The 13,528-nt window shown below is 44.5% G+C and overlaps 1 protein-coding gene across 1 annotated transcript in view; it reads left to right on the forward strand.

The window, feature by feature from the left end:
• SCAPER (S-phase cyclin A associated protein in the ER) overlaps positions 1-13,528 on the forward strand; it is a 233,864-nt gene that overhangs the window by 167,558 nt on the left and 52,778 nt on the right. Inside the window, exon 25 of the mRNA XM_019640002.1 lies at positions 12,525-12,648. Within this exon, the coding sequence (XP_019495547.1) occupies positions 12,525-12,648 (124 nt within the window). The remainder of the gene's footprint in view (positions 1-12,524; positions 12,649-13,528) is intronic.

Raw genomic sequence — 13,528 nt, forward strand, 5'->3', positions numbered from 1 at the left:
CAACCCAGCTCCAGGTTGAGCTGTTGTTCAGCATCTTAGCTGTGGAGGGCAGTGTCACTGGCCCTCATATGTGGGATCCGAACCGGGCCCTCTGGCGTCCCAAGCCAGTTCTTAACTATCGCGCCACTCGGCCGGCCCCTGGTTTGGAGTTTTTAGTTTAGCTTTTTTGTAGTGGTTTATTGCTGTGGGTACAGGAAATGGTTGTGGAAATGAGGGGGAATCATTTTTCCCCCCGAATAAGCTAGGGCCAAAGAGGGACAAGAGGAACTCGTGTAACAGAAATTGGGAAAGATGAACCCAAATCACTCATAACTACTTGTGCACATGGGACAAAGCGGTCAGGGAAGATCTAACGATGAAGTCTAAAAAAGAACCACAGCATTTCTGTGCTACCTTAAACACCCTTCCCAGAACCTAGACCGGGCATACGGAGGACATGTGTCACAGGGTTTTCTTCCTGTCAGTAACAGATATGGGATTACAGACTTGAGCACCATGTGCCACCTCATGTGTCCACTATGTCACAGGCCCTCTGTAAACGCTAATAATACGGCGTTGCCAGTGTGGGTGAAATCCGTTGTTAATAAGCAATTCCTTATTTCTAGGCAGGATTACTTTAATGGAATTCTAAATATCTACTTTTAGATCAAGATTTACTAAAAGCGAGTACCTTTCCTGTAGACAAGAAAAGTAAAAATCGGTTTTGCAAGCTAATTAACCACAGGGATTGATAAATAGCCTTCTCCATTTGACGTATTATGGCATTTTGTTTATGTCTCAAAAGACTGCTCAGAGATGGTTACAGTTGACAGCTGTTGTCCCACTAATAAGATTAAAGAAATTAGTTGTGTCGACTTTAATCTGCTGTTTAACACTGCAGACCACCTGGGGTCTTCTCCAGAGCCAACATGTCTAATTGTGAATTGAAAATTACATAACCAGATCCTACTTAAGACCATTTCCAAAGACTTGCTAATCATAACTGTTTTGTTATCAGACAAAACAGAGCATAACACTAGAGCTTAAAATTATGTTTCAATTTGATGCTCCCTACATTTAAAAATATATTACCGCCATCTTTGAAACATAACACCTTCACAGTGGGAGATTAATTTTAGGAAGTGCAGAAAGTCTAGTTAGTTTGGTGCTTAAAATATATATGGTTCTCCATGTAAAATTGGAATATGTCTCTGGAATAATTAAATGGCCTATTCTAATTGTACCAAATTCACCATTAAACAAGAACCCTTGAAATAACACATCTAGTTGAAGATTTCTTACTCTTTTCTCTGAGGTGTCCTCATAATGAGGAAAATTGTTTTATTTAAAAATTGATTTGGGTGTTATTAAAATGTTACATTTTAGAATATGATGTGCCATGCAGTAATCACTTCTGTTACGTTGAGTTTTGATGCAAACAGAAGTGTAGGGTGTGTGGCATCGCTGTGGTGAAGTTTGGTGCTGACAGCAGGATCTGAGCTGTTTGGGAGGTTGGCCTCCCCACAGCCCCGCCCACCCGCTGTCCTGGGTCACAAGGATGGAGTGGGAGGCAAGGGAGGCTGTGGGGTGCACACTAGTCCTCACAGCGCCAGTGGAGGGAATCTTCCTCTTTATCCACAGCCCACACTGATCCAAACTTTGTCTCATTGTCCACTGCAAAAAAAAAAACCTCCCAAATTCTGTCACAGGTCCACCTTCTCTGTAGTCACAAAAATGTCAAAACTGAGTAATCACTCCCTTGTTATATTTTTAAACTCTGAACACTAAAAAGGGTGAATGAATGTTAACTGTGTATAAATTGTACTTCAGCTTTAAAAATTATACACTGAAAGAGCAAAAAGAGCACATGATTTATAAGGGAAAGAAGATTAATTTATCATAAAACTTCTCTATAGTAATGCTTTAGTTCAGAATAAAATGGAGTAACATTTTTAATATACTCTAGAAAGTAAGATACATGCCAAAGACTTTCTATCCAGCAAAAGTGACCTTCCCTTGTAAAAGGCACAGACACACAGGCACAGACGTGCCAGAACTCGGGAACCATTGTTCCCACAAGACCTTCCTGAGGGATCTAGTAGAGAACACGCTTTCAGACACGCAAATGACTACAGATCCACTGACCTGTGGACTGGTAGTGAGCCTGAAAATGGAATTGCAGCGCTGAAACTAAGCAGATTAAGAGAGAGCCTTTAGGAGAAATGACTCTATGTTGAAACAACATAGCTAGACCTTTGAGGTGAGGCATGGTATGGCATATGCCAAGTATTTTTAACAATTTCCAGTAATCATAATTCATCAGTGGTGATACTATCAGTTTTGTTATTCAGAAACAGTTGTTACAATGTAGCCTAAAGCAAATGAGTAATTTTCACAATTTTGAGTGTGTCATCCTTGGTGCCCTTGAGGACGGGATTCTCGGTGTCAATGGAGAGAGCTGTCATATAGAAGAGTTGAAAGAAACATAAGCCCCTTACTCCTGAATTTGAATCTGAGATACCAGTATGAATTCACAAGGTATCTTTAAGTAGGGGACAGAGTTCCTACCTCTCTTTATTTTAACGGGTGCTTAAAAAGTTCACTGGTGGGACTCTGGTTAATCAGTGTGTTACTGTGCCTCACAGCTGTACATTCTCCTGTACGCTGCTGGAAACAGCTGTCCCTTCTTCACCCATCTCTATGCTGAGCCAACTCTCTGCTTCACACAAAAAGGCTCCAAAAAGGAGGACTCGGGCAAGGACCTCACCTGGAAGTCACTCGAGTAGTTGGGTAATGGAGTGGAAATCTCTGTGGTTTTCAGCCTGGAGAGCTGGCACTGCAGCTTCCCTGTGGCCACTGGTGCCGGGCAAGGGGGCCCCTCCCCGGGTGGGCCGATCAGGGCATTGGCATGCTCACTGCAGTGCACCTCCATCATTTCACACCTGAAGAAGTGACTGGAGTTGGCAGCTCTACAAAGCATAATTTGAGAATGACAATGAAAACAAACTTTACCATTTATTAAATGCTTCATGCACACCAAATGTACTTAGCAAATTATGGTATGTATTGGTGCTCTGGTTTTTAAATGCCGTGGCAGCTGATTTAAAGTATCTGCTCTCTGGACACCAGTGGAGGGAGACAGTGGACTTGGGTGAACAGTTTTCCTGATGAGTCTTAATGACTGCAAACTGCATTAGGTATAAACGGGGCACTTTTTACTAAGTCGTGTCATCGGACCCTTTTAGGCTTTTCTCTTCTGCCATTTTATAATGTCTTAGGGGCTGGTCTTGTATCGAGGTGTGCTATGCTTGTAGTGCCATCCTTTTCGGATGTAAGTATGTTCCTGTACCTAAGGCCAAAATACCCAGTTTTGTGATCCCTTTCCGTCCTCTCTTTTCAAAGGAAACATTTTCAGTGAGAAGACTTAATGGACGAAAGATTCACTCACGTGGTCATGATTATTTGGGGGCAGAAAGCGTTCTTCTCCACCGACCCAATCACAGTGTACTTTTGACAAAATGGCCAGTAAGAATTGAATGTTTCTGAGAAGATCATTCTAAAATCTGGGCCTTTCTGTTTGATGTTATAAAAAGTGCTTCCAGTCATTTGAGTCTTAAATTACAGGGCGGGCTGCCTGGGCAGACCACCCAGGCTGGGTTCAAAGAAGTGATCTTCCTGAGGCAGGTGCTATTCCAATACAGGCTGTCTTTCAAACAGGTTTACCAAGTGGATGGGTTTTCCCTAGCTCTCCACCCCGTCCTTTTTCTCAACAAAAAGAAGTTTCTTTGTGGAAGTTTCTTGGGAGAGTTTTGTGAGCATAAGCTTATTGTAGGGGCACATTCCATCCCACATTTTACCTGTAAATGCGTTGTCTTTAGTATGAGTCACAGAGGGCATTAGCACACAACCCCTCCCCACATGTTGTCTGCTTGTTATGTGCCTGTTTATGCCTGTGACACTCCCCAGAAGATCTGAGACAAGTTGTAGGGTTGTATTGAATGAAACAGAAAAGTAGAAATTAAAAATCAAGGCCATAAAAATAAAATCAAAAGGAAAATAGGATACAGTTATACAGCTGTATGGGTCCATTTGTCATTCTAATATAGAACCCTCATTTTTTAAGCCTTTAGGGATCTACAGTTTTATATGCTAATCCAACAGTGAATCTACAGTACACAAAACAATATGATATCGGAACAATGCTTGACAAAATTATCTATTAGACTAGGAAATCAGGGAATATATTCTGTATATTATGTTAAAGGTGACTTTTCAAACCAGTAGAATTGCGAAGAAAAAAACTGTTAGACTACAGAAATTTATGTAGCTTCCATACATAAAAAATACCTTTAAAATAATGTAAGCATGAAAAGGCAGTAGGTGAACTGGAAAAATATTAAGATTAACCCTTTGTTATATTTATGGAGAATTCTTATAAATCATTAAGAAAAAAATGAAAATCTCCAATAAAAGTAGTAAAATAGAGGACAAGAATAATTAACAAAAAAGGTGGGTATAGATGATGACCTCATTTTGAAAAAAAATAAAGTAAATCCCTACTTTATACCTTATCCCACAATCAATTTTATATTATGGATTTAAATGTAAAATCTATTAAAATACCAGAGATAAATTTAAAAATATTTATATAATCTTAAAGTGGGAAGGTCCTTCTAGATTTGACACAAAACCCAGTTGTACTAAAAGAAAACTTTCACACATTTTATCTCATAAAAACATTCTTTATGATAAAAAACATAAATTAGATAAGCAACAAATGAACATTTATTTGCAACATATGATTACCAAAGGCTAACTAACCTTTATTGTCAGTAAAGAGCGTTATAAATCAATAAGAAAAGGACAAACCCCCCCAACTGAAAAGTGTGTAAAAGGTTCACATGATAATGCAAGAAAATGTAAATACACATGGCCAATAAGTACATACAAAACCCTTTAATCACACTAGGTATAAAAGAAATGCGGCCTCTAACAACACCATTTTTAGCTGTCAAATCGGTATTTGTTTTAAAATTTTTTACTAAAATTAGCTAATATACAACATTATATCAGCTTCAGATGTACACCATAGTTATTCAACACTTAACTGTGTTTCCCTGAAAATAAGACTGGGTCTTATATTAATTTTTGCTCCAGCAGTCTACGTTTATTCATTTATTCATGTACAAATAGCTACATTTATTCAAAGTCATGTCTGGCTGACGATCTTAACTGGGGTTTATGTTTGGGGTAGGGCATATATTACAAACATCCTGAAAAATCATGCTAGGGCTTATTTTCCAGTTAGGTCTTATTTTCGTGGAAACACTCTGTACACCTAAAGAAGTGATCACCAGGCTAAGTCCAGCAGCCATCTAACACATGCTATGCTGTCACAATATTATTGACTGTATTCCCTATGCTGTATATTACATCCCCATGACTGTTCTGTGACTACCAATTTGTACTTCTTAATCCCTTCACCTTTATCACCCTATCCCCCAACTCCATCTATCACCCCAAGAAATCTAGTATCCATCCATATGACACCATACATAGTTATTAAAATATTATTGACTATATTCCTTATGTTATACCCTACATTCTCATGACTGCTGTTTAACAACCAATTTGTGCTTCTTAATCCCTTCCCCTTTTTCACCCACCCCCAACCCCTTCTCATCTGGCAACCATCAAAATGTCCTCTGTATCTGTGAGTTTGTTTCTGTTTTTATTTTGTTCTTTAGATTCCACATGTAAGGAATCATATTGCATCTGTCTTTTTCTGTCTTACACTCCACTCAGCACAGTACCCTCCAGGTCCATCCATGCCGCCGCAGGTGGCGAGACCCCATTCTCTTCCCTGGCTGAGCAATATTCCATTGTATGTATGTACCACCTTCTTTTTATCCATTCTTCTATTGACAGACACTTAGGCTTTCTCCACATCTTAACCACTGTAGATAGTGCTGCAGTGAACATAGGGATGCACGTGTCACCTCAAAGTAGTGTTTTGTGTTTTTTTCAGATAAATACCTAGAAGTGGGATTACTGGGTTCTTCTTTGTCTCTTGTAATAGCCTTTTTGTTAAAAAAAAGTCTTTTTTGTCTGGTGTAAGTATTGCTATCCCAGCTCTTTTTGTTTGTTTATTTTTCATTTCCATTTTCATTACATATCTTTTTCCATCCCTTTATTTTCCGTCTGTGTGTATCTTTCAATTTAAAGTGAGTCTCTTGTAGGCAGCATATGTAAGGGTCTTGTTTTCTTATCTATTCAGCCCTCCTATGTCTTTTGATTAGAGTCTTTAATCCATTTACATTGAAAGTAATTGTTGATATGTAGCTATTGCAATTTTATTCATAATTTTGAATTTTTTTTTCCCATCTTAAAGAAGTCCCTCTAACACTCCTTGTAACTGGTTTGTTGGTGATGAACTCCTTTAGCTTTTTCTTGTCTGAGGAGCTCTTTATCTGTCCTTCAATTCTAAATGATAGCTTTGCTGGGTAGACTAATGTTGGTTGTAGGTTCTTGCTTTTCATCACATTGAATATTTCCTGCCAATCCCTTCTGGCCTGCAAAGTCTCTGTTGAGAAATCAGCTGACAGACAGCATTATGGGGGCTCCCTTATAAGTTGCTAGTTGCCTTTCTCTTGCTGCTTTTAGGATTCTCTCTTTGTCTTGAACCTTTGGCATTTTCATTATGATGTCTTGTGGGCCTGTTTGGGTTCATCCTGTTTGGGACTCGCTGTGCTTCCTGGACTTGTATATCTGTTTCATTTGCCAGATTAGGAAAGTTTTTAGTTACTATTCTTCAAATAGGTTCTCAATCCCTTGCTTTCTCTCTTCTCCTTCTGGTACCCCAATGATGTGAATGTTGTTATGCTTCTTGTTGTCCCTCATTTTTTTTTATTCTTTTTCTTTTTAGCTGTTCTGATTGGGTGTTTTATGCTACCCTGTTTTCCAAATTGTTGATTTGATCCTCTGCTTCACCTAGTCTGCTCGTGATTCCTTCTAGTGTTTCTTCATTTCAATTATTTTTCACTACTGACTGGTTCTTTTTTATGGTTTCTGTGCCCCTTTTTATGCTTGCTGTCTCTTTGTTGAAGTTCTCACTAAGTTCCTTGAGTATCCTTATGACCATTGTTTTGAATTCTATATCTGGTAGGTTGCTTGCCTCCATTTTGTTTAGTTCTGTTTCTGGAGTCTTCTCTTGTTGTTTCATTTGGGATGTATTTCTTTGTTTCCTCGTTTGGACTGCCTCTCTGTTTCCTTCTATGAATTAAGTAGATCTCTTACGTCCCCCAGTCTTAGCCAGGTGGCCTTATGTAGTAGGTGCCCTGTGGGACCCTGGCACAGTCTCCCTAGTCACCTGCATCGGGTGCTCCAGGAGTGTCCCTTATGTGGGTTGTGTGTGCCCTCCTGTTATAGTTCAATCTTGGTTGCTATTGGCACGTCAGTGGATGGGATTGACCCTCAGGCTGACTGGCCATGGGGTTTGGTCACGTCCACAGCTTACGGGCTGCTGTGGGGAGGTGGCTTACCCGACTGAGTGGGATTTGCCCCAGTGGATTCTGGTGCCTGTTAAGACCCCTCTTTGGGTGTCCGCTTGTGGGGCTAACTGAGCCATGCCCTGCTGTGGTCAAAAACCAACCTCCAAGTATGTTGGTTCTGGAGCCTCTTGGGAGGGGCTCTGGTGCAGGCCCAGGTCAGCCACTGCCTATGACCAGCTGGGGGCTACCGATACAAAGCGATCTACAGTTGTTCGCAGCCTGTGCTAAATCTGGAGGTGTGTGGGAGAGATCCTACTGCGAATTGAGGGTGACTATTACCAGTACCAGGCCTGGGGTAGCTCCACAAAAAGCCAGGCCACCCCGAGTCCTGCTGCTACCTGCCAGCTCCCGTAAGGCTCAGCCCCTGATGAAGCTTCATGCAGTACGTGAGGTAGGTGAGGCAGGGTCTCGGAGTCACTGGAGTCGGAAGAATTGTGGTCACCAGGTTAATGTAGATTCTGGTGTGGTGTCAGTGCTGAGCCTGGAGCTACTCAACAAGTCTCAGAGCACACTGAGGCCAGTCACCACCCACCTGGGTCCTGCTGGACTCCAGTAGTTTTCTAGAAAGAGTGCAATGTGGGAGGGGCTGGCTGCTCCCTGAGAAAGTGCCTCAGGCATTGGGGGAGTTGGGTGGGGCGTGGCTTCAGGGAGTCAGCAGGGCGGATCTGCAGAGCTCATCAGGCCAGTCAGATTGATTTGGCTGTAAGTGTAGGGGGCGGGCTCAACGCAGGAATGATAGCTTCTGCCTGCTGGCCACTGGGGAGGAGGACCCCCTCACAGGGAAATAGCAGCTGTCCTCCAGCTCTCCCTGCGAAGCCACACACCTCATTCTGCTCCCCGTATGTCTCTGGCTCCCCTCGAGTCACTGTCCTTCCGCTACAGCCCAAAGTGAGTGCCTGGGAGCGAGTTTGTGCGTGAGCCGTTTAACAGGACATCTAGGTTTCCCACCACCTTCCATCCCACCCAGACGGTTGGAATCCCCTCTGTTTTTTACAGCCAGGTGTTGTGGGGGCTCCTCTTCCCGACACCAGTACTCCAGGACAGGGAGGCCTGTGTGGGGCTGGGGTCCCTCGCTCATCTGGGTGGAACCTCCTCAGCCGAGATATCCCGCCTCTTTCTCAACCACATGCAGGCATGGCGCCCATTCACCGTCTCCGCCCCTCCTCCCAATCCCAGCGTGGTTTCTTCTCTATGTCCTTTGTTATAAACCTTCTGTTCAGCCAGACTTCAGACGGTTCTCCAGGTTGGTGGTTCTGTAATTTAGTTGAAATTTTAATGTGTTCCCGGAAGGAAGCAGGCACAGTTTATCTACTCTGCCATCTTGGATCTCCCTGCTAAAGATTTTTCTTTTTTAATGCGATTATGCAGTGTTGGTAAAAGCACAGAGAAACTCTACTTCTGGGAGTATAAATTGGTTTCAGATATTTTTTTTCTGGAGGGAAATATGAATTTAGTAATGTCTATCAAAAACCTTAACAGCGTTCAGGTCCTTTGGCCCAGATCACGGTCCCTAGAGATTCACCCTAAAGAAGAAGATGAACTATAATGAACATGGGTTGTGCTGTGGAGCCCCTTATACCCACTCCAGGCTTTTATTCTGGAGCTGATGAAATAAAGAGGCAGGGACATCCCAAACCCTTGTTCCTTTGACAGCTGGTGGCAGTGACACCTAGTGTCCAAAGACACAGGTGCGTTCAAGCTGTGGCATGTGGTGTCCAGCGGATTTTTCAGCAGATCATCTTGGGGGTGTGGGGTTTGAGTATTGGTCCTGGCGGTGTAACTTCTGTGTCTGTGTTTTCTAAAGCTGATGATATACTTAGTAGCCTGACTATTAATTTCCTTTGCATCGAAATCAACCAGAACTTCTTGGAACTAAGAACGCTGTTAAAACAGAATTATTTATAACATTGAAAATTGGACATCATAATAGTAGGGGATTCGTTGAAGTAAAATTTTATATCCATAGGGTGACGCCATTCAGCCTTTTAAAATAATGCAGTATATATCAATTTAAGTATTTTTATCAGGAAAAGAATTTTGAGTAAGACATTAGATGCTTACAAAATTGTTGGAAGCGGTTGTAGACCTCTGGATTGACTCCACAACAAAACCAAACAGGTCTTCAGGGGGTGCTTCTCTCTGAGGACAACACAAGCCAGGAAGGAAGTAGGAAGTAGGAAGTTAATGCCACACAGCACTCTCTCTCACACCCAGGAATCCAGAGAACGGGTACGTGACGCCACAGGTCAGAGATGAGGAAATCACGGCAAGTGGCACAAGTCACCCCATGGTTCCTGACACCCGGCACATGGAAATGGGACCTGCAGTGCGGCTGTAGGGAAGCTCCCATTTCCAGACCAGCCCAGAGCCACAGGGAGGCGGCCGGGGCACGCTTCAACCTCCCAGTCCAGGATGGCCCTGCTTGGGCAGGGAGAGCCACTCTCGCCCACCCAGACGGTCTCTGGAAGGCGATGAAAGTAGTGACTGGTGATCTGTGAGGTGGGGAACCGAATGGCTCGGGGACGGCAGTCACAAGGGAGGTGCTTTTCACCTCACACCCCTTTATGTGTGTGTTGTGCTCTGGTCCTCACTCCCATTCAGAAAGTTGCTGAGGTACATTTCAGTTGTAGCGAAACTCAGCAATTTTGCCGCGCTCCCAGGGATCGCACGCCAGGCCTCTGCGGAGCCCTTCCAGGCTCTGTGGGAGAAGTGTGCAGAGTGGGGCCCTGGCTCCCCCACTTCTGCCTCAGTCAGAGCAACTCTGATTTCACCTGTTCCATCCTTTATGCTTCTGAGGAAGAAAGCATTGTGCTACTTTGCCAAAAAATTAAAGAGCGGTGTTAACAGAAGAGTACTAAATGTCATGGAGAAATATTCATTGTGGGTTTGTTAAGTAAACATACTTACAAGAATAGAAAAAAAGACTAGAAGTACAAATACCAGATTATCCCTTGATAGATTTTTACTCTTTCTTTGTGCTTCTCTAACCTAAAATGATTACAGCTATTTTGAAAATTATTTTTATAACCATAAATACATGTTATTTTTAAATTAAAAAGAAAAGCACTCTTTTGCAAAAGCTAGATATGTTATCTAATCAATGAAACGTTGATTTGAATTTGTGAAGGGTTTGCTAGGTAGGTCCTCCAGGTGTGATCACGTGTGGGCCGAGGTCTTCCTGTATGGTCCTCGGGGACTGAGTGGGGCCAGTCCGCTGAGCCGCCTCGTGGCTCCCTTCACGTTGGAGCCCTTTTGTGGTTCATGCCGGAGTGCCATGAAGGGATATGAAAAGCTCTGCGCCATATTGTCCTGGAAGTACTAGCTTCTGTAGACAGTTTTCTGTAATGTATTCGCTGACATTTCATGTGTGCCTTATTCATAACACAAATAATGGCACCGATAATCCCAAACCCAATCAAGACTGCCATTTATTCAGAATTTAAACATGCGCCAGGTACTATCCTGAGTACTTTGCGTCTGTTGTCTCATTTAATTCGCATGACAGCCATGTGAAGCTGAGGTGTTGTTATCCCAGTTTTATACGTGACAAAATGTATGCTACGACGTTAAATTAGTGACTTGCCAAAATCTCAGATGACGGGAGCGGATTCTAACGCGTGTATCTGACTCCAGTGTGTCTCCTCTTCACCAGTATATTTGATTATGCCTAGTTTTCAGGAACTATCAGTTATGTGACAAGGTGGAGCTGTGTGCACACACAGGTGACGGCAGGTCCGACGGGCTCTCCTCACCGTCTCTCTCCTGCTGGAGCTTCAGCTCCGTGAGGACAGAGCATCTGCCTTGCCCACTGAGCACTGTGGCTGCAAAGCCGTAGGTAGTGGGATGGCTGTTGAATGAATGAGCCCGCCCGCCCGCGTGGTTCTTAGATCTGTGTCTCTCCTCTCGGGCTGCACATCACAGCTGCCGGGGGCTTTGAAACCTGCGGGTGTCTCACGTGCAGCCTAGGCCCCTCGCTGCTGTAAAAGACCCAGGTGCTTCCAGCCCAGGCTGACGGTAGGCCCGTGCGAGCAGCGAGTCTCCGCCCTGCAGACGTGTCCGGATTACCTGAGGGCTGGTTGAAACACGTGCTGCGGCCGCCACCCAGGTTCCCCTTCGTAGGTCTGGGGTGGAGGGTTAGGGTTTGCATTTCTTAGCCACCGCCCCAGGTGATGCTTATGCTGCGGGTGCACGGGCCACATGGTCAGAGTCACTGTCCTAGAGGAGTGGCTGGAAGGACTCGGTCAGGGCCCGTCCGCCTCGCACTCAGGCAGCAGGTTTAATCAGACATGCCACTTAGGCTGTGCAGCTTGAGTCCCAGTCCTCAGAGCACCCAGGAGGGGGCCCACTGAGTTCGTTGTTCCACAGCTTTTTCAACAGCAGTGTATATATTTTCTGAACAAGCAGGAGGAAAATGTGCCTTTGATCAATGTGACCGCAGCCTGTGCTGTGTCGGTCCTCCCTGTGGAGGCACACAGGTTGCGTGTTCACGCAGCCTCCAGGCGGGCGCTGCCCACTGCCCAGAGCTCTGCAGGTCTTGTCGCCCAGTTTGAGCCGCTGGCTCCTCCTCACGGCCCCTTTCCGATCCTCAGCCCATATGTGCGCTGGGCCAGGAGATTTGGATCTCCCAGGAGCCTCGACGGGCCCTCTTGTCTAGGTATCATCCAGAGAGTTGTAGACCCCAACGTTCTGGGTGACACCTAGGCTTAGGTTATGGACACATTCCCGGATACACTGGTAGCTATGTCTCCATTGCCCGCTCCTGCAGCTAAGAAATTAATACGGGTCAAGTAGTAGGTACTTATGAACACTGGCCTTTGGATAAAACTACAAGCTTTCACGCCTAGCTGAGGGGCCTTGCCCCTAATAATATTTGGCTTGTTTTTAGAGTGACTTCCATCCAACGCCTGTTGCTTCGTACCATTCCTTTTATGTGTTTACATTGCTTAGAGAAGACATGTTCAGACTTTATAAATGATGTTTTTCTCCTTCTGTTAGGTCTGTCTGCAGTGCAATCAATGTTTACAACCTCACCTGCAACAACTGCTCAGAAAACTGCACTGATGTTCTGTTTAGTAACAAGATTACCTTCTTGATGGACCTCCTGCTACAGTGCTTGACGGTATGTGATGATATTGCTTAGAGTTAGAAGCAGTTAAGGCTTGAGAAATATTTCCTGTGGAGAAAACCAAAAGAATTCGGCTTATTTACTCTCCAGATGACAAAAAGTGCATATGGTTGGAAGAGTAAAAGAGGGCCTGGCAGAGAAACCTCTTAGTTTGAAAATCTCATATTGGATTTCCTAAGTTCCACTGTTCAATGGAATATATACTGTGACACTAGCCAAGATGCCACGTTTACCTGGTTAGGCTGGAACCAGGTGGGCTCGAAGCCACGCCTGCCAGCCTGGGATGAGCACTGTGCAGGGAAGCAGGAAAGCGGGGCCTGCCTGCCTGCCTGCCAGCTCAGTGTAGAAAGGCATTTGTGGTGGCTGCTGACTTTCTCTTTCAAAGCAGGAAACTCCCCTCTCAGTTGTCCTTGAAAACGGGAGCAAGCAGCCAGTGGTAGCCTGAGGTTTTCAGTTCACAGGTGTGAGCTAGGTAAGCGCCATGTGATTGCCAAAGCTTTCGGTCTGTCAGCTGCCGTCTCTAGAACTCGGCCCCGGGACCAGAGATTTCCTGGGGAGGTTTTGCTCTCAGGACGTAAGTTCCCCACACAGGAGGTTTCCTGGGCTCAGCACACACTCCCCACGGCCCTTCGTGCTCTCAGGGCTGGTGTTCTCTCCTCCCCCATCTGCTCGGTTCCTCATACCCCTCAAGCCTTAGCTGAGACACAGTGGCACCTTCATCGTGAAACCTTCCCAGCCGCACGACTTTCTCCACACCTGCACTGAAATTCTCCGTGTGTGCTCCTAGGCGTTTCACCTCTCGTGGAATCGGTCACACTGAATTGTGCTATTTCCTTGTCTGTCTCCCCTGCGAGCCGTAAAATCAGCGAGGCCT

The sequence above is a fragment of the Hipposideros armiger genome, unplaced genomic scaffold, assembly GCF_001890085.2.
Source record: "Hipposideros armiger isolate ML-2016 unplaced genomic scaffold, ASM189008v1 scaffold_48, whole genome shotgun sequence".
Classification (NCBI taxonomy): Eukaryota; Metazoa; Chordata; class Mammalia; order Chiroptera; family Hipposideridae; genus Hipposideros; species Hipposideros armiger.